The sequence below is a fragment of the Phodopus roborovskii genome, unplaced genomic scaffold (genome assembly GCF_943737965.1).
Source record: "Phodopus roborovskii unplaced genomic scaffold, PHOROB, whole genome shotgun sequence".
Lineage (NCBI taxonomy): Eukaryota > Metazoa > Chordata > Mammalia > Rodentia > Cricetidae > Phodopus > Phodopus roborovskii.
In genome coordinates, this window is record NW_026126606.1 from 92,423 (window position 1) to 117,791 (window position 25,369).

The window sequence follows — 25,369 nt, forward strand, 5'->3', positions numbered from 1 at the left end:
TAACAAAATAATAAGTATGGAAAGGTGCTTTATACAAGATAAACTCTGCAAATGGTTTCCACTGAATACTCAGCCCACGTACAAAAGAATAAGGTCCTAAACACATTTGAGGAGCCGGGGCTAGTTTCCCAACATAGAGACTGGTCAGGGAGTGAGGGCTGGAAGGGGCAACAAGAGAGGCAAAGAGGAAAGAGAATGAGGGACTGGGAGAAATGAAGACTCAGTACTGAGTTCTCCAGTTAGCCCAGGAAAAATTAGGGGTACAAGGGGACCCGCAGGGACAGGGTATCCTCTGTTCCCGCCCCTTCATTCCCCGCCCATCGCCGCCCCGCCCAGCTCCGCTCCACCGCTAGTCCCTGGCCCCACAGGAGAAAAAAAAAAAAAAACCAAACCGGTAACCTCTACCCGGCCGCTTCCCATTGGCCATGCACGCGAGCGAAGTCCACAGAGACCAATGAGCGGCGGCCACGGCGCGGCGAGCCCTTCCGGCCCGCCCCCGCGCGCCGGCGCACCGCCCGCTAGAAGACGAGGGCGGGACGTGGGCGCGGCAGAGCCGGAGCGGTGGCAGCGCGGACGGGATGCGGCTTCTCAGCATGGCTCGCCTGGGGTTCGGTAAGCGCGGGCCTGCGATAGGAGGCCGGGCCGGGGATGATCGGAGGCCCCGGGGCTGCGGAGCAGGCCCGAGTGGAGGGGACGGGGTGCCGGGCCGGCCTGAGGGCTTCTCGGCCGGCGGGGTGAAAGAGGCCCGGCCGGGCCCCCTGCAGGAGGCCCTGGGGAGCCTGGGACTCGCTGCCTCTGCTCACCCCGAGTGCGAGCCACCGCCGGTCCAGCTCAGCCTTCACCTATTGACGCGGGTAGCAGAGGCCGGCCCTGAGATGCGGACAGAAGGTGGCCAGTGCCTTCCGAGGGAGGCCTCACCGCACCTGATCACTTTTAAAGCCTTTGAGCGTCCATCCAGGTGCCCCGGAATGATGTTTAGCGACCCTGTGGGTGAATTTGGGGGTTCTCTCCCTCCCCGGCTGCCTTTGTTCACGGCCCTAAAATCTCAGGCGTTACTTAACGCAGCCTAGATCCTGGCTGGAAAGTAGGGGAGATGGGTCCCTGTACCCCCTCCCCCTTCATTTACTGTCTGTGACCGGGAGCATGCTTTCTCAACTCTCTGCCAGTGTTTTGTTTTGTTTTGCTTTGTTTTTTTTCCTCAGCCGTGCTCATGCTCACCCCTTGATCGGTAGTTAGGACGTGTTTAAGAAGTACTTGCTGGGTTACTGTGGAAAGCAGATGAGAGGGAAAGATTTAATCTCTACTTTTCCCGTGTCTGTGAAAGTGAGCCTATCAATTAACTCATTATTTTAATCAGGTAGTCAGCTTTTTTTTTTTTTTTTTTTTTTTTTGGACACCCTGCTGCAGGCGGGTGCCAGGCAGAAATGTTACAGGCGTGAATTTATAACACCCTTAACGGCTACGGAGATTGAATGGGAAGCCACAGATGGCAAAACCATCTGCAGGCATGTAGTGTGGACCCTGGGAGTTCTGTTTCCTGGTGGTGCTCATTGTAGCTGTGTAGAGTGGCTGATGGGTCAGCTTTGACCTACTCTGCCATAGTAAGTCAGCCTCCACTCCATCCTAGAAGAGGAGTGTTGGCTGGAGAACAGATGCCAAGAGCAGTGTGTTTGCTCCTCCCTGACCCTGGTAGACCATCTTGGAGCCATCAGTCTTTAGAATTGGGTGGTTCTGCTTCTCTTGGCCCTTTCGGACATCCACAGAGATGGATGGTGATTCCATGCCTCAGGAAGGCTTTTTTGGGACAATTTGTTTTCCTAGACATTGTGGTAAGATCTTTTTGTCTTTACACTTTGCTTAGGTCTCTCAGGAGCTTCCCTTGACAGATGGCTACCCAATAGAAACAACTTATCAAACTTCTAAGACCTAAACACCTTAAAACTTAGGATGGCCTTCAGTCAGAGGTAGATTGCAACAAGTTTATAGTTTTACATTGGAGGTAATAGTCTATATGACTTTGTGTACAAAGTGTCCCTAACTTCTGATTTTTTTTTCGAGCTCTGATATTCTCACAAGACTTAGTATGTCAAGCAAGTAAGAATTTGTAAACAAGATACATAGTCTTATAAAGTAGTAGAACTCATTGGACATGGGAGCACGTGTCTTTAATCCCAGCTCTTGGAGGCAAGCTCTACTATTATTCCCTTTGCCAAACAATGCCATCCAATAGAGATGTGTGAAACTTTGTATATAATGTAATCCTAAATTTTCTAGGAGCCGCAACTGAAGCAGAATGACCACAGTTATGGTGGCAACCCCATTGGATTCTAGCCCTAATGATTGGTGTCATAGCTATCCCTATTTGTGCCTTTGTCACGTGGTAACATAGCCTGCAGGCATGCTGTCACTAAGCCCCGATCATCTATACTTAAGCTATCAAGATTTCACCACAAACTCAATCAGTATGAAAATATTAATAAAGTTTGTTTCTATTTTTTTTCTTCAAGTCTTTGAAATCCGGTATGCTTTTTCTTACTCCTGCAGGACCTCTCAGTTTGGGTAACCACATGTGAATGATGGTTCCCACAGTGGATGGTCATTTGAGGGAACGACCCCACTGGCTGAACCAGCATCCAAACATACTCATCTTGTCTCACTTTGTGAATTAGATGGAAGGGTCCATAGCTCCTCTGTCGCAGACTCTGGATTCCTGCCCTGACTTGGGGCTTCTGGTTGATATCTTCAGTGTCCTTTACCTGTCCCACTATACATACATACATATCCACACAGGTGACTCCCATCTCTACACTGAAGCTTCACTCCACCCCACACTCTTTCCAGTTCCTCATAACGAAACTCAGAGAACTGTCTGTGTTCTCTGGACTTACTGCCTCCTCTCCTCCAATCTTCTGCCCACTGACTGCTGGTTATTTTCACTGTCACAGTTGCCCAGGTGCTCACAGTCAACTTTGTCATTAAGTGCAGTAGCCAGCTTCAGCCTTCCCTATTGTCCCCAGGTAGTGTGTTAGCTGTCTCATTCCATACTTCTTGGTGTGTATGTGACATCACTCTTAGTAAAGGCCACTTTTATTTCATAAGTTCCTACAATATTGGCCCTCTCTATAATTCAAATGTATTATACTTCTTAGATGTTGATAATTGAATATAGTAAGTGACAGAATAGTAGGTTTCCTTGAGACATTTTCATACATGTACATAATGTACCATGGCCATATTCACAACATACAACACCCGGTTACCTTTTCTTCGTTCCCCTCTGGTCCCAGTCCTTTCTCCATAGTTCCCTTCTGTTGTGTCTTTGTGTTTGTATGTGGGGGCATGTGTGGTGCATTCTCTTGAGTGTAGAGTTGTATATACCCGTGCCTACACATGCCGAGGCCAAAGGGGCATGTTGAGTGTCTTCCTCTGTCCCTCTAATCTATCTTTTATTCCCTTGAGAGAGGGTCACTAGTTAAACCAAAAGCTCACTTTTCAGCTAGACTGGCCAGCAAACTTCCAGGATCCTTCTGCCCCTCTCTTCCCCTCCCACACAGTGGTGTTACAGCCATGTAGAGCCATGGTCAGCTCTTTCTGTCTACACTAAGGATATGAACTTGGATCTTTATGCTTGCATAGCAAATGTTCTTAATTCACTGAGCCATCTCCCTTGTTTTTCACATCTTAAAAAAAAAAAAAATGGATCCATCAGATGCAGCGTTCTTGAATAATGTATCTGTTTCTTCATGCCAAGGCATGCTTAACCAGCAGCTTGGAACAGAAGTTAGAGAGCCACTCTGCCACTTGGTGTGTTTACCTTGACAGTGCATGGGCCTTTTCTTCCTATGTTTGCTTATTTACAAAATGAGCGTGGTTCCTAGATCCTAGCTGCAAAGAGAGTGCTTTGCTTGAAATTGAAAGCAGCAACTGTCATGACTGAGTGATCCATGCCCTTCGTGCCTAGCACTGCAACAGAGAGGACCCAAGGGCAGGGGCAGGTCCAGGCTGTCCTCTTCTGCAAGGGCCTTAGGTTGGGGAAGAGGCTTTGCTGTGCACTGTGCTGTCATTGCTGTTTTGTCATTTGTCCAGGTCTGGTGAGCTGTACCTTCTTTCTGGCCGTCAGCGGTCTATATTCCTCCAGTGATGATGTCATTGAATTAACGCCATCAAATTTCAACAGAGAAGTTATTCAGAGCAATAGTCTGTGGCTTGTAGAGTTTTATGCCCCATGGTACGTATTGTAAAATAGTTATTCTTTTAAAAGATTGATTTTGCTTTTTTGAGACAGGGTCGCTTGCTCTGGCTGATTGGGAACTATATACAACAGGCTGGCCTTGAACTTGCTAAGATCCATCTGCATCTGCCTCCCAGGTGCTGGGATTAAAGGTATGCACCACCATGCCCAGCTGTTGTTAAATGGTTTATGTGCACATAAATACAGGTGTCCTGTGTGGTCTAGGTTGGTCTGCAACCCTGGAGTTATGTAGCCCAAGCTGGCCTAGAATTTATATGGTCTTGCCTCACCTTCCTAAGAACTGAGATTACAAATCTGTGCCACCTTGTCCAAATAGTTGTAGACTAGGATACTGCACTTGAAAGCCAGGGAGATTGAGTCAGTTGTGGGATGGTCTGGCAAGGTATCTCCTGGGAAAAGGGGTGTGCTGCCAAGCGTGGTGACCAGATTCAGCCCTTGGGACCCACGTGGTGGAAGGAGACCTGGGCTTTCATGCATATACAGAATGCAGTGTTGCATGGCTTACTAGTTAAAGCATGTGATGAAAAGGGAAGCGAAGACACATGGCAGGTGGGAACTAGGTAAACTGTGTACAGGACTGTGGTGGCTTTAAGCAGCAGCAGAAAGTAAGACCCCCCAAGAGAAGCTAACTATCAGCTGTGTGTCTGAAGGTGAGCAAACACAGGGTGGAACCCTCACAAGTGAGCAGCATCTCAAGGTTTGGGAAGATATCCTTAGTTCCTTCTCTGTTGCTGTGTGAAACACCACAACCACAGCAATTTACAGAGGAAAGAGCTTATTTGGGCTTACAGTTCCAAAAGGAAAGACAGGGTGGTGAAGCAGAGGCAGCAGACCAAAGGCGTAGCTGAGGCGGCAGAGAGCCAACTAGAAAAGATGTGAGTACACTGTCAAAAGCCTGATCCGGTGACACATGGCCTCTAGCAAGGCCGTAGCCCCTCAGCCTGCCCAAACAGCACCACCAATGGGACACTGAGAATTACAATGCCCGGGACTCAGGGGAGCATCTCCTTTGAACCACTCCAGAGTATGACATGAACTTTATTTTTAAGGCAGATTCTGATCAAGTTGTCCAGGCTGGCCTTGAACTCACTTCCAAATCTCAGGAAAGCCTTCCTTGAGCTCATTCTTTGCCTCTGTCTCTACAGACCTGTGCTTCCAGGCCTGGGCTCTCATGGGATCCTCACCATCCACTTCTGAAGTCCTGAGTGGGTGCATTTTACTATGTGTCTGTTGAAAGTTCTTTCGTGGGTTCTGAGACAGTTTTAGAAATTTAGCACTACTTCTCAGCAGATTTCTTAAGTCAGTGTAGCAAGTAGATGGAATGCAGTACTAGACATTCGTGCCAGCACATTGTGCACCTGGTTCTTTTTAATGCTTTGACTATTTTATAAAGGTTTTTACATCCAAGTGCTAGTTTATATAGTCAGCCCATTTGAACTAGCCTGGACAAATAGTACCTTTACAGGCTGATGCGTTATTAAACAGCTCTGTGAGGTGTTTTTGCACATTCAGCTTCTTATCGCTTATGTCGTGAGTAGTTGATTTGTTTCTGAGAGCTGGAGGGAGTGCAAGAAAACTTCCTCGTGAAATTTTAGCAGATGGTGTGATTTCAAAGGCAGGTTCTGGGTATGGTAGGTAACAATTATGCATAGTGTTCTGAGAAAATGTCTAATTAGAACAATCACTTTGAGCCTTTTTATGCTTGGATTCTTCCATCCAGGGACAACCTTGGGTTCCTTCATAGATTAAAGGCTTTGGATGTTGACTAGAGCAGATAGTTGGGCAAATGGCACATGCCTTTAGCTCTAACACTCCAGAAGCAGAGGCAGGAGGGATTGTGAGGAGTCCCAGGGCCACATAGCAAGACTTTTTCTTAAAAAAGAAAAACTTTTGCAAGGATCAGAAGTTCAATGTCAACCTTTGGACTATATGAGACTCAGAAAAGAATCAAGAGATAGAGCCTATGTAATAGAGTACAAATTGAGAATATCCTGTCTAAAATGCTTGGGGCCAGAGGTGTTTGCATTTTTTCAGATTTTGAAATATTTACACGGATTTTACCCGCTGAACATCTCTAAAATTTAAAAGCCCAGAACTAGATGTTGTAAAGTGTTCAAAAGGTGTCCTGTTTGGGTGGCTTTGTTTGGTTTTTACTCTGCTGTGTGGGGATTGAGCTAGGGCTTTGCTCACACACAGCTCACACTGAGCTGCATCCCACCCCTGGACTTAAAGTTTCAGGGTTATGGATACTCAACTAGCGCTTCTTTTCTCACTAATAGATACCAAAAGGCATCAGCAAGCTAACAGCTATGTAATTCAATTCTAAAGTTGTACACATAGATGATGTTAGAATGTCTTTGATGATTTTATTGATCATTTATAATGATAAGAAAATAACTGTGGTTTTTATTCATAGATGTCATTAAGTAGCAGTGATCACATCAACTGTGGAATACATACATTTATAATAGAACTTCTAGATTCTGGACTCATTTTCGTGTAGTACTGTGGTCTGTGCATAGTGCCTAACATTAGATAGAGGTAGTGTGTGCTCTAAACATTTAATTTGACTCTCTCCTGAAAGCTAAGCCATGTGAAGATTTGACTTCTGGATTCTAAGTGCCTCACCTGCAGCAAAGTATATATGTAAATGGGTATAAATATGTCAAAGCACCAATTCAAGGCATTGCCACAAAATAACCTTGCTTAAAATGTTGGGACTGAGTTCAGATCCCTGTAGAGTATGAATTACATGGTGTCTGTGTGGGAGCATGATGGGGCAGTGGCTCACTTCAGGCAGGCCAGCGTGGGAATCCAGTCATTTGCCAGTCTCTATTTTATTATTTATAGTGTAAAAACAGTGAAGTTGATGTCCTTAGAGACACAAGTAGAAGAGATGAGTGTAACCTTTTTAAAATATACACCATATTTCCTGTGGGTAAACCACACAGTCTGCATACAGTGGGCATTCCGCAATTACACAGGAGTGAGAATGAACAGTGCAGTGGCCCGTGACCTTATTGGATAGTAAAAGTGGGTTTCTATCTCCGTCATACAGTGTGCTGTGATGTTATTTCACATTTTGCTTGTTTGGGCTTTGGAGAGGGACCTCACTATGTTGTCTCTGCTGTGCCAGAGCTCACTGTGCAGATGGCTGGCCTTGAACTTGTGATCCTGTCCCTGCCACCATGACAGGTGTGTGCTGTCCTGCCTGATTTACAGAATGTTCTGGTTGCTTTTACGGAATTAGTGCATGAAAAACAAAGGTTTTCCCTATGTTCTGACAGGCCTGTTTGGATAGTCAGCAAGTGATGGAGTTTATTTAATGATTATGGTTTACTGAAGTTTCTATTGGGATGTGAAAGTAGTCACTGGGCCTCTTGGTCCTTGTTCTTGCAAGCTCCCAGCTCAGTGGGAACCCCCACTAGTCAGAGGGTTTAACCAACAACATATTTGTGTTTTGTCTCTTGGCAGGTGTGGTCATTGCCAGAGGTTAACACCAGAATGGAAGAAAGCAGCCACTGCGTTGAAAGTGAGTATCTGAGACCGCCTCCCCACTGTGTGTTTAAATCTGCACATGGGTTAGTATACTCTTGAAAGTTAAATTGCATGGTGAAGTCCTGAGTGCTGCCGAATACCCTATGGGAGAGGGCTTAGGATAGATGGTACTTCTTATGTCATTTTTATTCCATCTGTTTCCAAGCTAAATTACATAATTACTGTAGCCATGCTGGTTCTGAAGGCTTTGGTGTCCAGTCTTCCAGAGACCCCCGATGGCTAGACTTGCCCTTCACCCATTGTACAACTTAAATTCTCTTGTGGTTTTCAAGGCTAAAATCCTCAGTGGTCCTTGTAACTTCACCAAGCCCTTTACCTTATGTACTTGGATGGGGCTGTAGGACTAGGAAAAAGAGGTAATCTGTCTGTGTTTCCTCAGGATGTTGTCAAAGTTGGTGCAGTTGATGCAGATAAGCATCAGTCCCTGGGAGGTCAGTATGGCGTCCAGGGGTTTCCTACCATCAAGATATTTGGAGCTAACAAAAACAAACCGGAAGATTATCAGGGTAAGGACTCTTCCTACTCCATTCCCCTGTGGGCGACACCTTCTGTAACCAGTTAGCCTGGCTCCTGCAGCATCTTAACATTGCTTTCTGTGATAGCACACAGCACTTAGTGCCTCCTCCAAGTTTTGAGCATTAGCATGTAGGGAAGAGTGGGGAGGGCTGCAGATGCATGCAGGTGTGTGTGCATTCCTGCATGAATGTGAATTATTTAGAGTGGTCGTAGACCCGCACCTTTTTACCTCCATGCCTTTCTCAATACAGCTATTTAATATTTGATGAAAATCTGTGTTTTCCTCCCCTTACTGTAAGACTAGAGTCTGGCAAAGCATACGTGTATTTGCCTATGCTCTTTATTCCTTAATGCATATGCCATTGACTATGAAACTGCTAATAGTGTCATAAACTATTGATAATAGGTACTCCAAATTCTCCCTGTTCTAGAGATAAGAAAATTGTGTGTGTGTGTGTTGGGAGTCACAGGCAGCCAGAGAGTCCTGGCTCTGAACTCCCAGGAGCAGTCACGCTGCTCTTAAAGCACCCCAGGGTTGGGGAGTGGGATGGCTGGGTGGTTAGCTCATGTTCAACACATGCATGATCTTTAGTTGATCATTAGTTACGCACACAATATCTAATCAGAATTGATGGGTTGGGACGGATCTTGGTCCTTATGAAAACGTTGAGCATAATTTTTACATTATGGTGAATTTGGCTAAAAGTTTGTAGATATTTCATAAAGAGCTGGTCCTTGCATGTGAACAGAGGTACCTGTGGGCTGAGTAGGAGAATCCCAGTCAGATTCAGCCTATGGAGGTCCCAGGGCTGTGGAGTCTGAAGAGTAAATTCAAGGCACAGCCTGCCACAACTGCCCTGCCCTCCATGCTCGGGCCTCTAGTCCACATAGCACTTCTGCTCTATCTAGCCTTGCTGCTTTTCTGTAAGCAGGGCAGGAGGTCTTCCCAGGTTACCAGAATGAGATTAAAACAGTACATGCATAGGATAGGAGACACATACTAGCTAATAGGTACCAGTCTCCTTGGTAAATCTCCAGACTTGGGGGCGTCAGAATCCTTGGAGACAACGCCTTGGTCGCATTGTTTCCCTTGATGATGAGCTTTTGTTTTCTGGAGTTAAATGTTTGTCTTTTTGCTTTGAAATGATAATTGGTTATAGTTTTGCTGTTTGACAAAACAGAATACTTAGAGCTTTCTTTTCTGCTGTCTCTATTTGTAAATAAGGTTATCATTACACACTTACTGGTGGCATGTGTGGGCTTGAGTGCTCGTGTGAAGTCATAAGACCATTATAGGAGTTCTCACCTTCCACCATGTACATCTCAAAAACTGAATTCAGGTTGCCTGGCCTGGTGCTAAGTGCTTTCACCTGCTTCGCCATCCCACCTGCCCTAAATAAGGTGTTTGGGACAGAGCCAGACCTGTAGCTTTTTAGCGAGGCTATGTCTGCACCAGAGCACAGTAGAGCTGAATGGCTGCAGAAGGCAGAATGGCCTCAAAGATGGATGGTGTATGCTGTGGCCCATTACGGAAAGAGTGGGTAAACACTGGTGCACAGGGGGAAAAATCTCTTTCCCCAGATGAGTTCTCCTTGGGTGTAGCCTGTACAAAGGGTGGGACAGGGACGCTGGCTCAGACATAGAACCCTCTACAGTAGGAGCAAAAGGATGCTCTCATGTTGAGTCTGGCGTTTCAGTTACCTGAGCTCTTCCTGAGTGTTCCCTCCATACAGTTGGTCTAAGTCCTAGTAGATCATAAAAACTTTCCTTATCCATATGTACTCTATAAAGTAGGTAGTCAGAAGGTAATAACAGTAACCATTAGCAAACTAGAACTGTAGAAGTTAGTGACTGAGGTCTCAATTGAAAGAGCTAAGACAAACCATATTCTGGAACAGTGGTTAAGCTGACCATAGACAATGGGAACCCTGCAGTCAAGTCAAATTCAGTTCCCATCTTCTCATGATGGGAGCTGGCCCAGATGGCTGCCACAGCAAGCTCTGCTGCTCATGGGCCCTGTGTCCCCTGCCCTGGGACCTAGGGATAAATTTGGCTGCAGACATTGTACATACAAAAAAAAAGTGGGACCCACAGGTCAGGATGGTTCCTGTAGTGTTTTCCTTCCAATATGACACTGGCCTTTGAACTCTGAAGGTAGCTTCAAGGCATGTATTATCCCTGCTCTTCTGGAACAGTTAGTAGTCCTGGGGTTTTGAGTCTCTTTCTTGGGTAGACTTCCACACTCACTGTCCTCCTGGCTGGTTGAGATTTGGCCGATTTTTTTTTTTTTTGCACTGTTGGGTCTCATGCAGTCCTGGCTGCTCCCTGAGTTTTATTAAGGTGAGGTGGTTGCTTGGGGCTTGAGTTGATCGTAGCTGAACTTGAAGCACAATGAAAGAGACTACTGGTTACTTGGCTTCAGAGACCTCCCATGTGCTACTCCTCCCATACTGTCTATTCTCCATGTCTTAGAAAAGGTGTTGTGGCTTTCTCCTCTGTACTTGGGAAATTTCCTATCTAGATGTTAAGTTTCTATGCCATGTCCATGTTGTATGTTCTGTAGAAGTGAGATTTCCTCATGAGAAGATGTGGTTTTCCACACAGTGAACAGAGAGCTTCTGTTCACATAGTAACTGGAAACTGAAGAAACTGGCGTTTGGGTGGGGAGTTTAGGGCAGAGTGCAAGAGTGGTTGCAGCAAGTGCACCTGAGACCTGATTACCAGATAGGAGTTACAAGTCTCCACAGGCACCAGAGAGGCACTTGTGCACTAGGCCAGCCTGAGGTTGCCTGCCTTCACTTGACTGTCCTTTGCTCTCTCACAGGTGGCAGAACTGGGGAGGCCATCGTTGATGCTGCCCTTAGTGCTCTTCGCCAGCTCGTGAAAGATCGCCTTAGTGGACGGAGTGGTGGGTACAGTTCTGGAAAACAGGTAAGGCTATATGGTGACTGTCTTAGTGCATCTTAGTTTTCTGCCTGAACTTGTGTTCCTTACAGAGGGTGACATGTAACCTAGGCTAGCCTTGGATTCTCTCTGGAGCCAAGCATGACCTTAAATTCTTGTACTTCTGCCTCCCAAGCTCTGGAATTACAGGAGTATATGATCTCTGCCCAGCCTGTTCCTTCCTTAGAGCTACATGGCAGGATAGACTTAGTCCCAGAACATCCTGGCAGTCTGAGAATGAGGTTCCCAGATAGATGTTTGGGGCCGTAGGTTGGAATGGGGAGTTGGAAGTACAGAGTAAAGAAGTTCTGTGCCAAGGGTAGGTGGCAGGCTCTGGGATCTCATGACCTTCCCAGTTCCAAGAGGAGAATAGAATCCTGAACTTACTTTCCAGCCTGCCTTTTCAAGAGCTCTTGGCCTCTGTGAGTCAGTCCAGAATACATGGGAAGTTCTGCAGGATAAATAGGAAGAGGAAGAGACTCAAGTTCCTTTTGTAGGATTGGTATTTTACATGCTTTTGTATAAAATGTAAAGCTTGGCTATAATGTCCATGCATCCTTAGAATTGAAGTTATTTGTAAAATGGCTCTCCACCCCCTCAGGGGACTAGTAAAACTAGCTGTAGATAGTTCAGAGGTGACACCGTTACCTTGCCCCTGCCACGGCAGTTAGCCTGGCAGCAGACAGAAGCACAGCAGAATGAACATCACTGTCTACGGGTTTGTGGCTGAGTACTTGCCTGTCGTGTGCAAGGCCTGGCGAAGATGAAACACTAGTGTCCGCTATCTTGAATGATCTGGACTTCAGATACGAAAAAGTAGCAGCAGTTGTGTTTACACAGAGCAATCTACTGAAGCCTGCATTCAGCCATGCTTGTGGGGTACTTGAGCTCTTCATAAAAATTACAGGTAAAAGTCGTCAAGGCAGATCATATGTTGTACTAAATGTAGCAGAATTGTCTTAAAGTAAGACTGTTACCAAAGAAAAAGTCATATTAAGGAATGCTTCCAATTCAGTCATATTGGTAATGGTTTTCATTTATTTGCTAATGAACAAATAAGAAATTTGATTACCTTTGATTACCTTGTAAAATGATTGTTTTGTTTATACTTGCAGTAGGATTATTCATTTTGGTGGGGGATGGCAGTAGTTTAACACTTATGTTACTGTGACAGGGCAGAGGTGATAGTTCAAGTAAGAAGGATGTGATAGAGCTGACGGATGACACCTTTGATAAGAACGTCCTGGATAGTGATGATGTTTGGATGGTTGAGTTCTACGCTCCCTGGTGTGGACACTGCAAAAAGTAAGTGCCTTCAGCACTTCCAGGATAGCCATCCAGTGGTAAACTGTGCTGTTCCCATCCAGGGCACAGGTGCATCATCTCCTTTGAAGCCACCAAGATGTATTTGAAGTGTGGCATAAATTAGAACAGAATGTACAGCACAGTGTACATGAGTTCATGCACTTTTTAAATGTTTCGACAGCCTGGAGCCAGAATGGGCTGCTGCGGCCACAGAGGTAAAGGAGCAGACGAAGGGGAAAGTGAAGCTGGCGGCTGTGGATGCCACCATGAATCAGGTGCTGGCCAGCCGGTACGGGGTGAGTATACTTAAGGCTCATTTACTTTGAGAGATACTCAAGATTTCCAACAGCTATTTGACTCCTGCCTTCGAAGTAGGCAGGGAGATTTTAGATGAAGACATGGTGTTCATCGCTATGGAGTCTAGAACTCAGGACTTGTGGGTCTGTGCACCATCTCTCCAGTTGGCTTTTGCTTGCCCTGGGTTTTATTGATTTATATCATCTGGCTTTTGGAAGTTGATCCTCTGTCTCTGGAGTATACACATTATATTCAATCCCCAGAGCTTGGACAGGGGAACCTGTGACTATGCTTCTAGATGGGAATTCCCCACCCCAGTTTTGTTGATTTAAGCCATAACTGACATATGCTAGGCAAATGCTCCACCACTGTGCCACATTCCCGGCACGTATGTATTTATTTTTGAGGCAGTGTCTCATTAAGTGGCCCAGATTGGCCTCCAACTTATGATCCTTGCTTCAACCTCTCAACTGGAATTACAAGTGTGTGCCCATGCTTGGCTGGAGCGTACTTTTGTGTCTGGAGCATACTTTTGTGACAGTGAAATGTCTGGTTTTAGAAATCATAAAGATTTTGGGCTTATTATTCAATCAATGTTTTATATATTGTGGTTATTATTATACTTTAATAGATTAGAGGATTCCCTACAATCAAGATATTTCAGAAAGGCGAGTCTCCTGTGGACTATGATGGTGGACGGACAAGATCGGACATAGTGTCGAGGGCCCTGGATCTGTTCTCAGATAATGCCCCGCCTCCAGAGCTGCTTGAAGTAAGTGCTTCCCCCTGCTGGTGAGGAAGCTGCCTTTATTTGGATGAGCTCTCTGCCTTTGTGTTTTATAGTTTGACCATGTAGCCCAGGCTAGCTTTGATTTCACAGCAACCTTGTTGCTGTAGCCCCAGGAGTGCTGAGGTTATAGGCACATGCCCCAGTAATGACTCCCTGTGTCTGATTTACTACTTTTCCTAACTTTCTGGGATTCAAATACGTACACTATGGATTCACTCTCACATGAGCTGTAAGCCCTGTCTAGTAGTGCAGCCTCTTTCAGTTCTCACAGACACCAAGAGCTTCACCCTGCGTAGATACCTTGTGCACAGACATGTGTCCTGTTCATACAGCTGTGGCAGGCCAGGCTGTGCCAGGACATTGCACTTTCAGACGGCTTAGGAATGAATGCTGGCATGCGCTTTTTGAGGGTTCTAGATGGCATGTCTGTGCGAGGAGGCATCGTGTGGAAGGAGTCTGAGTGTTGTCTTGCACAACTACCCTGTCTTCTGTGCAGATAATTAATGAAGATGTGGCCAAGAAGACATGTGAGGAGCACCAGCTCTGTGTCGTGGCCGTGCTGCCCCACATCCTGGACACTGGTGAGCACAGGCTGTTTCTGGCTGCTGTCGCTGCTGGCTGCTCAGAGTGCTTCCTGAGGGAAGTGCTTTTATTTCACCTTCAATGTCTCTTGTCTGTAAACCAGGGGCTGCAGGCAGGAACTCTTACTTGGAAGTTCTTCTGAAACTGGCTGACAAATACAAGAAGAAGATGTGGGGGTGAGTTCTGAAGCTGTCTGTCTCCTAAGTGGGTTGCAGGCTTCCTGCCTCTCCTCCAGTGCGCTGTGCACCGGTTTGCCTGCTTGTGCTTGACACTAGTTTGTCGCTTACTATACCCGATAACCTAAGTTAAAGGTGACACAGGAAATGCATGTGACTCAGTGGGCAGCCTAGTAGGATCTGAGCACACACCCGTCCTATGTGCCTTTCTAAGACTTGAATTTAACTCTAGATTTCTAATCCAAAAGGCATCCTCACCCTAAAGCCAGTCTGCTTTCCCAGGTGGCTGTGGACAGAAGCCGGAGCTCAGTATGAGCTGGAGAACGCACTGGGGATTGGAGGGTTCGGGTACCCTGCCATGGCAGCCATCAATGCTCGCAAAATGAAATTTGCTCTTCTCAAAGGGTCTTTCAGTGAACAAGGCATTAATGAGTTTCTCAGGTAATTCTTAGTTGTTTATTGTCTCATCTGTTGGGTTTTGTTGGTTTATATTATGTGTAAGCCAGGCATTTAAAACATAAGCGTAATTGGCTGTTTATAAAATTGAGCTTTGAAATCATTATTCTTCCCTGTGGCGGCCCTCTTGTCATACTATACACTGCTCTGGCCTCACTCTAACTATGGGATCTTGTACACAATCGAGGTGGCAGTGTCTGTCTCACAGTCCCCAGCCTTCATATGTACTTGGTATTATTGACCTAGGGTCAGAGCCTTTGAAGGCTTTGGAATGTATGTGAAAATGAGAGTCCTGCTGCTGTAAATAAACATGATGGGCTCTTAACTCAAAAGCCAGTTTGCAGAGCTCTCCACCCTGCTATTCACCTCTTCATATCACTTCTTGGGCAAATACAAGGCATTGACCTAAAGAGATCAATTGTGTTTCCTGTTCCTGCTTTCTTCCTTGTTCGTTTCTCAGCTGCCTTGTGAAATGAGGTTTTTAACTTTCTGCTTGGTACAAAAGTTGAGGGCTGACACTATGTAGAGACTATCCTGTAGGTGTGCGTGGACCAAGGGTCTCACTGAGGCTGCTGTAGACTATAAATTGTACCATGCTTCATAATAGTGAGGGGATGCTGCATTAAAAAAATCTTCGGGTAAGTCCTCTAATATCAGTAAAACATGAAGTAAAAAGCATACATTTTCCTCAAGAATGGTAATAAATGGAACCCAGAATAATGAATTTTTGTTACTGTTATTCAAGGCAGGTAAAATTTCTATGTAACCCTGGCTGCCCTGGAACTCACACTGTAGACCAGGCTGGTCTCAAACTCACAGAGATCCATCTGCCTGTGCCTCCAAAGTGCTGGGATAAAAGGCATGCACCACCACTGCCTTAGTAATGAATTTGTTTAATGGTTTTCTTCTTAAAAGTATTCTACAAAAAGTAAAGAGTATAAAACTAAAGAACCCAAAATAAAAGACAGGTTTTAGCCTGGCACAGTGGTACATGCCTGTTGTCTGTCACTCAGGAGGTGGAGGCAGCAGGATCAGCAGTACAAGGCTGGCTTGGACTACAGCAGCCTCAAAACAATGGGCGATGCTATAGACCAGCAGTTGGTAGAGACCAGGGGATCAGGACTTGTCACTTGTATAAGTACTTTTCAAGTATAGATGTTCACGTCTTACTGGTAAGCTCTTTACATATCTCTGTTCTTCCAGCACCAGGCTGGGTTAGTCAAAACCATTCACCTCACTAGTAATGTGCTTTTCAAGCTCGTGGGCTCAGCAGGCAAGGGTCTTGAGCAGTCTTTCATGTTTTATTCTTTTTTTAAAAAAAGGACTTAGAAGTAGTGCTTGACTTTATGGGTGCAAGACACATTGCATTTTGACTGTTTATTCATTGGAAGTACATATAAATATGTTTGGTATTTTTCCCCCCAAGGGAACTGTCTTTTGGACGTGGCTCCACAGCACCCGTGGGAGGTGGTTCCTTTCCTGCCATCACTGCCAGGGAGCCCTGGGATGGTAAAGATGGTGAGGTAAGTGGCAGCAAGGGGTTTCTCTCCCCAGCTCCTTTGTCTCTGTGCCTGCAAACCAAGTCCACTGTCAGATCAAGGGCTGTGCCTCTGCTGTCCTGCCTGGGGCATAACCAGCTTATGGCTTCAGTTTTAGGGAAAGACTCTTCTACTAAAACTGACTTAGCTGGAGAGTGGCTCAGAAGTTAAGAGCACTGGCTGCTCTTCCAAAAGGACCAGAGAGCTCAATGCCCAACACCCACATGATGCCTTATATCCGTGTCAACCTCAGTATCCTCTTCTGGCCTCTTTGGGTATTCATGCACATGGTGCACAAACATATATGCAGGCAAAACATTCATACATGTAAATAAAAATTTTAAGTTTAAAGGTCAGGTGAGCTTGGTTTCATGCCTATAAATTCACACTACACCATTTAAAAGGCTAAGGCAGGAGGATTGCCATGAGTTTGAGGCCAGACTGAGCTAAAGAATGGAGCTGTTTCAAAAACAGAAAGCCCAGGTGAGGTGCATGTGTGCAGTCTGCTATGGAACCTGAGGTGGACGGATTGTGGAGCCAGCCCAGGCTACACTGTCTGTGAGACGTTGCCCCAAGTTGCTTTTCTGTTGAAACCATTAGTCATTCAAGGCTCTAACCTACCTGTCTGTCCCAGCTTCCTGTGGAGGATGACATTGACCTCAGCGATGTGGAACTTGATGACCTGGAGAAGGACGAGTTGTGAGGCCACAGCCCAGCCTTCCAATGCCCTTTCTTGGGAGCAGGCAGTTTTCTGACAGTGAAGGCTCTGGTCGGCTGTCTGCCGTTGGCCTTCCCAAGCTGCACTTGCTGGCCAGGCACTAGAAACACTGCAGCAGTGAACCTCAGCGTCTCAAGAAAACACTGAAGAATTCTATGAATTGTAGCAGTGAATTGGATTGCATTCTTTGACATATTTTGAAGCAAGGTGGGTTGTTGAAACATTTTCCCTCCTCTTGACTGCTGCTTGAATGTTCTTGGAGGCTGTTTCTTATGTATAGGATTTTTAAAATGTGATTCCTTTGTTTGAATATTAATGGCTTTTTCCATTAAGAATAAAATGATATTTTGGACAATGCTGATGATAAATGTATGAAATTAGTGGCACATCATAAAATTGGAGTCTGGTGTTTAGCCTGAAAACTAACCCTGTGCATTGATGACACCACACCACCACCTTCTGAAAGTGTATTTAAGTGAAGAAGACAAGACTGGCTGGAGAGATGGCTCACAACCATTAAAGGCTAGGCTCACAACCAAAAAATGAAGACAAGACCTTTTAGCAAGGGTGTGGTTCTGTGTGGTAAATGAACATGGTACCGAGTGAAAACCACACTGGGCTTCACCGGTGACAATGAGGCTCAGGGTTTCACTTTGTGTAAAATGCTCAGGACAAAGTTTGGAGTTATGTTAGAACACCAGAAAAGCCTCAGAACTGAGCATTTTATTGTAACTTAAAAAAATAAATACACTCTAACTAATGTCTTTGAGTTTCTTGTGAGTCAGGATCCTGAAGGACTTGGTCGTCTGGCTGTGAGCAAGGTAGGCTGCGGTGACACAGGCTGGCCACCTAATCCAGGAGGCTGAGGTCGATGTGGAAGTACACGTACGGGAAATAGTCCTGGTTGCTGAGCTGTAGTCCAGGGATTTCCACAGAGGCCTACAGAGGGAGCAACGGCAAACACGGGTCTTGTTTCTAAGGAAGCTCTCTTGGCTTCTGGCCACACTCTCCTGTGCAGTTGTCCCGCTACCGTACACCCCTTGAAAGTATGTGGCTTCATACAGCCCTACTCTGGTAGAGTGCACCCGAGTCCCCGTAATACCTACATCCAGTATGCTAGCTGCAGCAACCTCATCCAGGTGCCGGAAGACGGAATTGAGCACCTCTCTCAGGCGTTTGGTGGCTGACTTTTTCTGGGGCTGTAGAAGCACAGCTTGGAAGTTTACTGGAAGTCCATACCTGCTAGACAAGAGGACCAAGTGGGTGCTTAGTGTAAAGGCCAAAGCCGAGGAGCAACTCGGGATGGACAAGTGCTTCAGGGTGGAGAGATGGCTCAGTGCTTAAGAGATGCTGTTCTTCCAGAGGATTCCAGCTAGGCTCCCAGGACCTCTACTAGGGGCTCGCTCACAACTGCCTGTAACTCCGGCTCTAGAGGATCCCACAGCCTCTGGCCTGTTTGGACACCTGTGCACGTGTGATGGCTGTAACTGACAAACATTAGGAAAACAAAACTATCAAAAAGTACCTGGGCCAGGTAACCAAAGGCTAGGAATGAGGCTCCTGACTGGTCACTTCTGAAGGTCACAGCTTGACAAAAACAGGAGCTCGTGGCCCTGCTCACCTGTGCTGGGTCCTTGCATACTTAGTTGCACAAGGAGCAGATCTGAACTTTACAGGGTCACCATTCAGCTGTTCTGTCCACTAAAGGAGAACAGCAGTCCTGCCAAGGTATGGTCCTCTTGTTCAGTGTTTGGATATACAGAAAAAGATTTAAGTCTGCCCAATCATTTCCTCAACAATCACTGCCTGGGGTATCTGTTATTCCAGAACAGTGTTCAGGTGTATCACTGAGCTAAGGTTCAGTGTCCATGTCCATCCTCTGTGCCCCAGGAGAATGTCCTCGCCGGGCAGCAGGATTTCCTACTGGAGTCCGCTATGAAAATGAGTCAGGTTGGGATCTGTGTCAGGAATGACTTCTGAGCCTCCCTAGTCTTTATGTGAACAAAGTAGCCCTGGAAAATGGCCCTTCCCATTTGTCTGCAGAGGGAGGCAGGCCTCTGCTTTTGATGGCCAGAAAGGGCTGTAATATTCCCCAAGGCAAGTGCCATTCTGGCCAGTGGGATGATTGTAACATGCAGGTTAGCCCAGGTGAGCAGACATCCCAGTTGATTGTTTAAGACAGGTGTTCGCTCTTCTGTCCCAAGCTGACCAGAGGCTAAGTGATCCTCCTGCCTCTGTGCCCTGCCCCACCCCCGCCCAATGCAAGGATTATAGGCATGAGCCAACATGCTTGAAGGCCATGCCATCCTTCTACACCTCTTCAGCTTCTTTCAGTGACACCCATCCTGCCAACCTTCCTGTGACAGTTCAGATGAACATCCTGTGCCAGGACATGACTTCAGCAGGGCAGGCCAGTTCTAGTGCCTGTCCTCAAGGTGACACCCCAGCATGCCCCCGCCACAGCCCCTGTGATGAGGTCGGCCACTAGGTGGTGTCTTGCTGCTGGTGGACCCAGGCTTCCCCACTAACAAGTCTTTGATTTAACATGAACTAGCTCGGTCCTGATCCCGTGAGCCAAATCTGCACACCTATGTCAATTATTCTTCAACCACTGCCACCCTCTGAAAAACGCTTGCTGTTTGATTCCCTGTACTTGAAAACACTGAGAATACAACCCTAAAAACCTAAATGAGGCCAGGCAGTGGTGTTGCAAGCCTTTAGTCCCAGCACTAAGGAGGGCCTGTATGGGCTACACAGGTGAGGCAGGCAGAGCACACAATTCCTGCAGGAAAGAGCGAGCCCTGGAGAGCGGGACACACGGCCAACTGGGATTCCTTTGATGGAAAGGAATGGAGATTGCCAAGACATGGTCACAGAAAGCAAAGAGCTGGAGGGAAGAAGAGGTGGGAGCATTGGCACTTCCCCTCCAGGCCCTGCCACTCACCTGTCCAGCCCAGCACCCCCTCCACGCACCTGAGCACAGACTCCACAAACACTCGTAGGGCCTTTATGTGGATCCAGGCAATAAAGGCCTCACTGAAGTTCACCTTGAGCCAGCGCAGCAGAGGTCCCTGCAGAGATGGAAGAACTACATGAGCCTCCAGACAAAAGCCAAGAAAGGGCTCACAGTATACAGAGCAAACCCTGCAACCAGAAGAAAGGCCAGGGAGCCAGCAGAAGCAGAGGAGAGCCCTGGGAGGCTCAGGACCACTGCATGCAGGTACCTGGTACTGGGGGGCTCTGTACATGCCAGAGGCCACCTCAGACCAGGCGTGGGAAGCTAGGCAGCTCTTGACCTCAAGACTGTCACATGAGCTGATAGGTTCTTGGCCAGCACTGCATAGCCAAGACACTGCCTACTTCATCGGAAGGCACTGCCCGCAGGATCCAGCCCACCCATCTACCAGCTGCACCTGCCAGGGGTTATTCAAACCTCATCTAGGCCATAGCTGCTGCTACCGTGCCTGATGTGAAGGGGCAGCCCCCATTTGACACTTCTAACTGCTCAACAAGGCCAGAGGTGATCCAGCCAGGGCAGTCAGAGAGGAACACTGAGCAACCGAACAACCCACCCTCCAGCCAGAGCCTTGCCCATCACCAGACACCAGCTCCAGCCACCGTCAGCCAGAGCACAGACATTCCAGCCAGCCAACAAGCCCCATTCCCTGCCTAGAGAACCAGCTCCAAGAAGACCATGAAGGCTAGGACAGTAGGATTCTGGGCTACTGCATTTTTGAGACCTCACAAGCCATAGGAAACAACAGCAAATGCAAAGATTTGTTCCTCAGCTGGGGAGAAAGTTGAGCCAGGGACCCCCACGGTTCCCAGGGGTGCTTACCTCGCCCTCGCCCTCACTCTCTCTGTCTCTGTCGGTCTGCCCCGCAGCGGGCCTATCAGGGTTACCTAGCGGGGTTACCTTAACCTTGTGGTCCCGGTAGGTGGCTGATCCCTTTTTAAGAGCAACACAGGATGTTTGCTAAAGGCACAGAAATTACTTATTAATCTTTCAGAAAACATGCATCATGAACACAAATAATTCTCATGTCCTGGAAGGCATGTGCAAGCAACCTCTGGAGTCCAGGCTCAGAGAGGCATGTGGCAGGGGGTCAAGACCTGTGTTTCAGACACTAGGGACAGAGACAAACCTATGTGCTTGCCTGGGTCAGGACCCCAGCAGCAGCAGACAAAACAGCTCCCAGAAGTATTACTGATCTTGACCTAGGGAGCTCATCTGTTTGAGCCGTGACACTCAGGAACAGCTTCCTCTGTGGTGTTCATGGGACACTTCAGCATGTCACATACAAGACATTAGTTAAGCATGCAGCTAGGCTATTTGACTCCTTATTACCCTGTCTGCAAATGGGTAGAAAACACAGGGTAACTCAACTGTGTGTTCCCAGAGCAACCCAGTCCCTAGCCTACAGGGGGCCAGTAACTAAAGGATATGGAATGCTTGACTGTATCCAATCCCAACCACACCAAACAAGAGAGATACTCAGGGTGCTGGGGGTGGAGGGGGTTATTCATTCAGCAGGAACTGTTTCCCACACACAAACAGACTCTAGCAGGTTTCCTGGGGCAGTTGCGGCTGCAGAAATCTATGCCGTGTAAAGACAGCACCAGCTGGCAATCTGAACCCCAAGGGGAAGGTGGCAGGCTTACTTGTGTCACCCTAATACTCAGGGTGGGTGTCAAACCTCTTACTTGGCATATAGGCAGGGCCCACATAATCTGAACCCATCCAGAGATACAGTAGGAACCCAGTCAGGGGATCAACAATCCAGGAAAAACCCCACCTAAGGGCAAGCCTGGGCATTCATGATGGACAGGGTCCCAGGAAGCCAAGGTCAGGCAATGGCTTCTGTTCTTGTTAGTGACAGCCACTCCTATCAGAATGTGCCATATCTACCCTATTGCACTAAGGAGTTGAACACCCTTAGAGGCTCAGGGCCCAGGGCTCCAGCCAGGCCTTTCATATTCAGGAGCCTCGGCTAGCATCCAGCTTACTTTGGGTCTGGGCAGTGTTGGTGCCACCTCAGTGCATACACATGGTGTGCATGCATGTGTGCATGTCCATATGTGTCTATGTTCCAAGGGAGGAGGGTTAAAACTCTCCAACATGGGGCTGAAGGTGACGGTGTCACTCTTTTGACAGAGTGTTTGCTTACCATGTACAATAACCTCGGCTCCATCCCCAGAACATAAACTGAGTATTGTACCATACACCTGTAACCCCACACTCCATAGGTGTCATCCTTAATTATATATCAAGTTAGAGGCCAGCCTGGAATACATGAGACAGTCTCTCAGAAACAAACAACATAGAAAACCCAGCGCCATGAACCATGACCAGCTGGGCTTTCCTTCTGAAAAGGGAGTGGCAGGCAGGTGAGGTTCCAAGATCTACGTCAAGGGACTCTGTGGCTTGTGTTCGCTCCCAAAAGGGTGGGTGAGAAAAGCCACTCACTGAGCAAGATCAGGTCATCTGCCTAGTGTGGGAGGCAGCCTGGGGCAAACGCTGGGGACACATGTGAATCACTGTGCCAGCCCAGAGGCCCTGTCCTCCCAGCACACACCCAGTACGGCTCTGAGTACACTTTACTCCGAGGACTCAAGGACACTCCACTTCTCCCACCTGCCACTGAAGTGACACTAGAAGGTTCTCTGAGGAAGCCTCCCCTCCTTCTGTGGCTGGAGAAGGAGGAGCTGGAAAACACCCCGACAAGTGGACAAGTGCCGAGAGCACAGGACTGGGCCAGTGCTGCCATTCCAGGACACCAGAGTCTAAAAGACACCACCAAGCTCAGCTCTGCCCCAGGAATGGAGGCTGACCTCTCCACAAAGTTTCCAGGTGTCTGTAGCCAGAGTGTCTCAGATAAGCACCCACTCTGCACTGGTGACCCAGTCACAGACGATAGGAAATCAGTGGCTGTGCAATCTTTGAGGTGGTGACACTGTCCACTCTGGGCAGACATGCTTCATCCTGGTGCCCTTGCTCTGACTGACCTGCGGCAGAGCCTAGGGAGAATCCCCTGGCCAGGGTACACTTTGGCATCTTATCTACTGCACAGCAAAGAAGCCCAGCTAGAGGAAGGTGACCGGGGCAGGAGTGAGCTGTGTCAGGGAGTGGGGCTCAGGACATATGCCATGTGGACTCGTATGTGCCTTGACAGCATGAGCCCAGGAGGTGGGGACAGTGAGACTAAGGAGTGGACACTGGCCCCCAGAACAATGGAAGTACATCTAGAGAGCCCCTCCCATGCCCTGGTACTCACATACTGTTGTTTCTTATCAGACAGCAACCTGGTCATCTCCTCCCTTTCTCTTCTAATTTCTTTTTCATCGTAGTAAAATTCCCGGACAATGAACCTTCAAAAAAGCAGCCATGGCTGTCACTGAGAACCTGGTCAAGGCAGATTCTCCCCAGGGACTCACAGCGAACCCCGGGGACTGGTGGCCTGTACCCTTACTTGCTCTCTTTTGCTTTAACTTTGAAATCTTCAGTCACTTTGCGGAAGAGAGTCACCGTGAAGAGGCCGGCCTCGTTGTCCTCAGCAATCAGTCTAAAGGGAGAAGCACTTATTGGCTGGGTAACCTAGGGTCCCTCCACTCCAGGCTCTGAAGCTAGGCTAGGAGGAGCCCTTCTTCAACCGCGGGAGCCCTTCTTCAACCGCGGGAGGCCATTCCCACTGGCAGAGTCAGGCTCCCTGTATTTGTGGGTCCTTGGCAGCCACCAGGGGTTGGGGACCAAGGGTGTCCTGACAGCTTCCTGGTCTGAGCCCCACCACCCACCCCTCCAGACTCAGCCTTGGAAGCTCCAGCAGAGCCTCTGGTTGAGAGTGACAGGAGCACAGTGTCTGCTTTATCTCATGCTCCTCAAATGGCTGAGTGATCCAGCCCCACAGCGCCTGACATCGCTGCTGGCTATGCTGAAGCCACTCCACTTCCAATATCGTGGACCCTCACTGGGCATGTCATTGCCAGCATGTAGCACAGGCTGCTGGAGTCACTTCCCAGCAACATGAGACAGTGGTCTGGGCAAGAAATCCTGGGGACCTAGGCATACCTGGCTGGCAGCTCACCTCTCTGGTGTCTCAGAGCCTACATCCATAGAAACCGCCCCTGAGCTCCAGACCTTCCCAGAACTCTTGGTGAAGGCTCTTGAGCTCTCTGAATCATGAGCGGGCTGAGGCCTCTGCTCTGTGGCCCAGTATCCTGCCAAGCTGAATGTGGTGGTTTAGTAGGAATGCCCCTCCCACCCCCCTAGACTCATGTGTTTGAATGCTTGGCCCATAGAGAGCAGCACTACTATGAAGTGTGGCCTTGTTGGAGTAGATGTGGCCTTGTTGGAAGAAGGGTGTCACTATGAAAGCTGGCTTTGAGGTCTCATATGCTCAAGCCAGGCCTAGTATGAGTAGTCTCCTGTTACCTGTGGATTAAGATGTAGAATTCTCACTACCTCTCTAGTACCATGTCTGCCATCACGTTTCTTGTCATGACTATAATGGACTAAACCTCTGAACTGTAATCCAACCCCATTTAAATGTTTTCCTTTATAAGAGTGGAATGGTCATGATGTCTTCACAGTAATAGAACTCTAAGACACTGATCATCCTAAAAGGGTCCCAAAGGCAATCCTTAAGAACAGAAGAAACCAGGGCTGGAGAGATGGCTTAGAGGTTAAGAGCACTGACTGTTCTTCCAGAGAACCTGAGTTCAATTCCATCATCTACATGGTGGCTCACAAGAATCTATAATGAGATCCGGTGCCCTCTTCTGGTGTGCAGGTGTACATGCAGACAGAACACTGTGTACATAATAAATCTTTAAAAAGAAAGAAAGAAACAAAAACTATTTACCAGGTAGCTCCTGGGTGGTGCTGCCTGCCCACTTCATCTTCAAGCTCTTCCTCTCCCAAGACTTGAGGCTGTGACTAACCTGTTCCTTGCAACCCCTCAATAGCTCCTGGTGGCTATCTCCTGGGAGTTGGTGGCATGTTCCTCAGGGCCAGGATGGGATGGGATAGGATGGAGGAGGGTGAGGTGGGAGAGTAGGGTGGGTAGGATGCGATGGGGTGGTGGGTAGAATGGGATGGGGTGTGGAAGAATGGGGGTAGAGTATGAATGGCTAGGAATGAGTGAGGTGGGATGGGATAGGGTAAAGTAGATGGAGTAGGTAGGATAGGGTTGGATGGGGTGGAATGGGGTTGGATGGGGTGGAATGGGGTTGGATGAAATG

General features: G+C 47.6%; 2 protein-coding genes and 1 non-coding gene across 8 annotated transcripts in view; 2 read left to right on the forward strand and 1 right to left on the reverse strand.

Moving 5' to 3' along the window:
* The first annotated feature begins 490 nt into the window (after positions 1-490).
* Pdia6 (protein disulfide isomerase family A member 6) lies at positions 491-17,488 on the forward strand. Its single transcript, XM_051205958.1, has 13 exons — positions 491-612; positions 4,087-4,228; positions 7,727-7,784; positions 8,190-8,316; positions 11,151-11,257; positions 12,444-12,574; positions 12,756-12,870; positions 13,503-13,643; positions 14,158-14,242; positions 14,347-14,419; positions 14,702-14,860; positions 16,302-16,398; positions 17,048-17,488. Exons 1-13 carry the CDS (start codon positions 579-581, stop codon positions 17,114-17,116), a joined length of 1,338 nt encoding a protein of 445 aa, XP_051061915.1. The 5' UTR covers positions 491-578; the 3' UTR covers positions 17,117-17,488.
* LOC127237608 (small nucleolar RNA SNORA5) lies at positions 10,256-10,391 on the forward strand. Its single transcript, XR_007835863.1, has one exon. It is a non-coding gene; the product is annotated as a small nucleolar RNA SNORA5 (small nucleolar RNA).
* Positions 17,489-17,834: 346 nt separating the features above from the next.
* The window catches only part of Atp6v1c2 (ATPase H+ transporting V1 subunit C2), a 35,708-nt gene continuing 28,173 nt past the window's right edge, over positions 17,835-25,369 (reverse strand). For 3 of the 6 annotated variants that reach the window (XM_051205953.1, XM_051205952.1, XM_051205957.1), the window contains 6 exons: positions 23,602-23,694; positions 23,407-23,500; positions 20,970-21,107; positions 20,105-20,202; positions 18,234-18,370; positions 17,835-18,070 (listed from right to left, as the gene is read on the reverse strand). In XM_051205953.1, coding sequence (XP_051061910.1) covers positions 17,913-18,070; positions 18,234-18,370; positions 20,105-20,202; positions 20,970-21,107; positions 23,407-23,500; positions 23,602-23,694 — 718 coding nt within the window. In that variant the 3' untranslated portion in view covers positions 17,835-17,912. The remainder of the gene's footprint in view (positions 18,071-18,233; positions 18,371-20,104; positions 20,203-20,969; positions 21,108-23,406; positions 23,501-23,601; positions 23,695-25,369) is intronic. The other 3 variants (XM_051205954.1, XM_051205956.1, XM_051205955.1) reach the window with 3 other exon arrangements.

Coding starts and splice junctions, on each gene's coding strand:
- Pdia6 (XM_051205958.1), top strand. CDS start 579: ATGCGGCTTCTCAGCATGGCTCGCCTGGGGTTCG. Junction 613..4,086: donor CATGGCTCGCCTGGGGTTCG/GTAAGCGCGGGC, acceptor TCATTTGTCCAG/GTCTGGTGAGCTGTACCTTC. Junction 14,243..14,346: donor GCCCCACATCCTGGACACTG/GTGAGCACAGGC, acceptor TCTGTAAACCAG/GGGCTGCAGGCAGGAACTCT.